The sequence below is a fragment of the Neopelma chrysocephalum genome, unplaced genomic scaffold (assembly GCF_003984885.1).
Source record: "Neopelma chrysocephalum unplaced genomic scaffold, ASM398488v2 Primary Assembly neopelma1_96005, whole genome shotgun sequence".
Taxonomy (NCBI): Eukaryota; Metazoa; Chordata; class Aves; order Passeriformes; family Pipridae; genus Neopelma; species Neopelma chrysocephalum.
Window position 1 is genome coordinate 2,070 of NW_020924656.1, and position 4,138 is coordinate 6,207.

General features: G+C 52.7%; 1 protein-coding gene across 1 annotated transcript in view; it reads left to right on the forward strand.

Moving 5' to 3' along the window:
* Positions 1 to 3,977: 3,977 nt before the first annotated feature.
* Positions 3,978 to 4,138, forward strand: part of LOC113981074 (zinc finger protein 502-like) — a gene marked incomplete at its 5' end in the record, with an annotated part of 764 nt that continues 603 nt past the window's right edge. The window contains one exon of the mRNA XM_027708313.1: positions 3,978 to 4,138. This exon is cut by the window's right edge and continues 603 nt beyond it. Within this exon, the coding sequence (XP_027564114.1) occupies positions 3,978 to 4,138 (161 nt within the window).

A 4,138-nucleotide genomic window follows, 5' to 3' on the forward strand; every position in this document is an offset into this window, starting at 1 on the left:
TGAGTGTGAAGGGTGGGGCTTTTTTGTGATCAGAGGGTCCGGGGGGGCTCCTGGAGTGAGATGGAGGGTTGGGGACATGAGGGATGGGGTTTGGGGACAGTGGAATTGGGGGTGCCAAAGGGGGGAGTTGGGTCTATGGGGAGGCCCTGGAAACATTGGAGACACCAGGGGGGTCTCAGGGTGTCAAGGGAGGAACTGGGAACACCAAGAGGATCCTGGGGACACCAGTGGTGCCTCAGGATTCACCTGCTCTTGGTGCAGCCCCTCCTCTCCCCCCCAGGCCCCTTTACCCCCCCCCCAAATATCCCCTAACCCCCATTTTCTCTTTAATCCCCTCTCCCCACAGATCCCTTTGATGCCCCAATGCCCCCAAAACCTGTTTTAACTCCCCCAAATACACCCAAAGACCCCCAAACTCCCATCCAACCCCCCCAGATCCTTTCATATCTCCCCCAGCTCCCCCCCCAAATCCCTTCCAACCACCCCCAAAGAGGGATCACCCGGCACCCTGGGACAGGAACACAGTGGGCTGTACTGGGAGGGCACTGGGGGGGGCTCAGGTGTCCCACCACAACGTGTCACAGCTCCAGGAGAGATCTGGGGAGCAGTGAGGAGGTACTGGTCTGTCCTGGTCTGTCCTGGTTTGTATCCCCAATCCCCAAAGCATCTCCCCAGCTCCCCCGGACCTTCCCTGACCCCAAAGCCCCCCAGGCCCCCCCAGGCCCCTGACCTGGTCCTGCTGCCCCTTGAGCATCTGCAGCTCCTGCAGAACCAGGCATTTCTTTGCTCCCCACAGGGTCGTTCCCACACCCAGAATGGAATCTGGAGGCAGCAGGATGTGCACAGTGCTCCCATTTCCTACAGTGCAAAGGGGCTGCAGGGAATGATTCCCCTGCTCTTGCAAATCTGCCAAAACCTGCAGGGCACAGAAGTGGGAGCTTCAGGAATTTGCTGGCCTTGGGAGTGGAGCTCACAGGGTATTGAGAGGAACATATCCCTTAAATACAATCTCTCTGCATACACAATATCTGTCTGGACAGACAGATAAAGCAATAATCAGATATATTCTGTATCATATATATGGCATGTATTCTATAGAATCCATCCTTAGATATTGTATCATATGTCTATAAGATATTACAAATAACAAGCAATAATAAGGCAAGTGTCCTCCTTAGGGACACACACTTCAGAAGGGAACTTGCACTTGACCCCCCCACGCACCCCTTCAGCTTCGAACCACCCGGTGCCACAGAGGGGGACAGAGCTCCTGTGGAACATTCTATTCCATTGACACAGAGCAAGGAATAAACCCAAACTATTGCCTGGGTTTGTGTCGCAGGGTATCTTGTCTTGAGGCCTGGTCCGGTGGGGGAAGAAAGACGCACAAGACACACAAGACACACAAGGATAGTGAGACGAGATGTCTGCCTGCTCAGCGTGGCAGGCAGCCTTTTATTGAGCTAACTAACTTCACACACAACACAAACATATTCCTACAACAACATCCAGGAATCCAGCACCTGCACATTATCAAACCGTCTCAACCTTGTACTCCCTGCAACCCAAGGCCGTGTCCATGGAAACCATCTAACCAGCTCCACTGCTCCCATGGAACACGGCCTCACTTTTGCACTACCTCAAACTTTAATTGTGGGGCTTCCCCCCACAGGTTTGTTCCCTGGGGGTCTCTGCAGCAGCAAGCACAGCACCACACTGCTCTGGGGTGTGCAGGCATTTGTGGTTCTGCCTGTCTCACACACACACACAAAAGTCTGGTGTAGTGCTGCCCTCAGGAAACCCCCCCAACCTTGCTCCAACTAAAGCCGTGGAATTTGTGTTTGTTTCCCTTGGGTTCAGGGTCAGGCTGTGCCTGTGTCCAGCCCAGAGGCTCAAAAAAGCATTTATCCCGTCCCACTGCAATTGGCTGCTTCAGACAGGACCCAGGCACTGGTGGCACTGGGAGTGAACAGCAGAGTGTTTCCAGGGGCTCTGTGAAGGAACACAAGTGTCCAAAGAAACCAGCACAAGTGTCCACAGAAGTCCCAGTCCTTCATCCCTGAATGAGCTTGTTCAGCCCAGGAAAAACTGTCTGAGTTTTATTTCCATGGAAGGAGGTTTATCCCACTTTAACACTGGTTTAGTTCCAAACTGGTTTCTTCATTTCCTCCTCCCAATTTCCCTGAAGGACACTGACAGGGACCATGGACACTGACAGGGATCACAGAGTTTGTCCCTTGGCCATACAGCTCCTGTTGTGTGGCAGCACAGGAGAGGTTAATTAGAGCCCAGGCTCCAATCGCAGGGTGCCCCTTGAAGAAGAGCTTGAAATCAACTGCTTTCCTATTGGGGGGTTAAATTCAGTCCCCATCGTGTAGTCGTGAAACAAGTTGCCAGTGAATTTGCCAGAAAGCATAAAAAATAGAAGAACTCACAGTTATACACAAATACAGATAATTACTGTTCTGACTACACATTCCAGATTAATTTGGTGCAGTGATAATAAAAATCATAAACCCACATAACGCTGTGCAAGAGAACACAGACTGACCAAGTGAAGTCAGACGTTAAAAAATTCGAGAAGGTCAGCAGTGCACTGTTTTACTCCTGCTAACACTTGTGGACAGTCTTACTCTGACTTCATGTACAGGATGGACGTCCCTGTGCCCCTGGGGCTGCCAGTGCCATGGTGGGCAGCAGGATCCACAGAGGATGGTGCCAGTGAGGCAAAGAGCCACAGCCGCAGATTGGCTTCTGTGTCTGGGTCAGCAGAATGGATTCTGTCATTCCATTTGCATGGCCTGTTGCAGCTCAACAATTTCAGTGTCTGACTGCCCAGGATTCTCTCACGCTAAACTTCACAGTCCAGCCTTTGGCCCTGGTAGGCAAAAAGTAGCCTTTAATCCTTGCAAATGTGGAAACTGCACACCCAGAATATTGGCTCAGCAGAGGAGTCCAGTTGTCAGAAATGATGGCAGAGGAGGAGTGGAGGGAGGAAGTGTTTGCACACCAAAGCACAGGGGCTGAAGTCCAGTGATTTCGTATTTATTCTCTACTCTGAAACTAGGAAGAAAAAAATAGAGTTTTAAGTGACAGTGACATTACATTAATTCAGCTTTTGATTAATATATACCAACTCAATCAAGTGCTCATGAAATGTCCTCACTCTCCTCATCCTCCCTATTAAACACTTTTTTATTTGGCTGAATCTTCATATTTTGGAGTATATTTTGGCTGAATCTTGACATTTCGCTGTTTGGGGAGGGGTTCATCTCACTGTTTGTGAGGGGCTTTTTGCCTGAATCTCAGTGGTTTGGGTTTTTCTGGGCTGAATCTTGGTGTTTTGGAGGTTTCTATGGTCACAGGATGCCCGGTGAGTTCTAGAGATGGACTTGGGCAGGAGGAACCCCCAAGCCAATGCACTCAGCCCTTATTTTCCCCCTCCCCATCAGGATTTGTCCTTCCCAAAGCTTGGTCGGATGGAGGAGGAGGCTGCGAGGAAGAGGAAGACGCTGTGAGTCCCCCAGGCAGGTGAGGAGGAAGTCAGTGCCCCTTTGGGCGGGTGTTGTGCTGGCTCTGGCAGCCGAGCATGGCCCCCAGCTGCAGGACAACCCCGCTGCCGCCGCCGTCCTGCCGGGGCTGGAGTTGGGGGGATGTCCTTGGCCTTCCCTCTGGGCCAGAGGCAAATCCCCTCCCTGTCCTTCTTGCTTCCTGCCCCAGGCCCCGAGGTGAGGACGGAGAGCCCAGAGGACAAATCCCCCCAGCAGACCCTGGTGGGAGAGGCCGTTTTGAAGGGCTCCATGGTGCAGGAAGGCAGCGGGGAGGAAAAGGGCTGGAGATCCCCCTGGAGGAGGGGCTCCAAAGCCAGCCCAGGGTGCTCTGAGGAGGAAAGACCCAGCCTGTGCCGGGAAGGCGGCCGGAGCTTGAGGCGGAGCTGTGACTTGGTGGTCCCTGAGCAGCCTCCCAGCAAAGAGAAGCCCTTCAGGTGCTTGGAATGTGGGAAGAGCTTCAGGAAGAGCTTCAACCTCCTCACCCACCAGCACATCCACACTGGGGAACGACCTTACACGTGTGGGGAATGTGGGAAGAGATTCAACCAGAGCTCCAACCTCTGCACCCACCAGCGCATCCACACTGG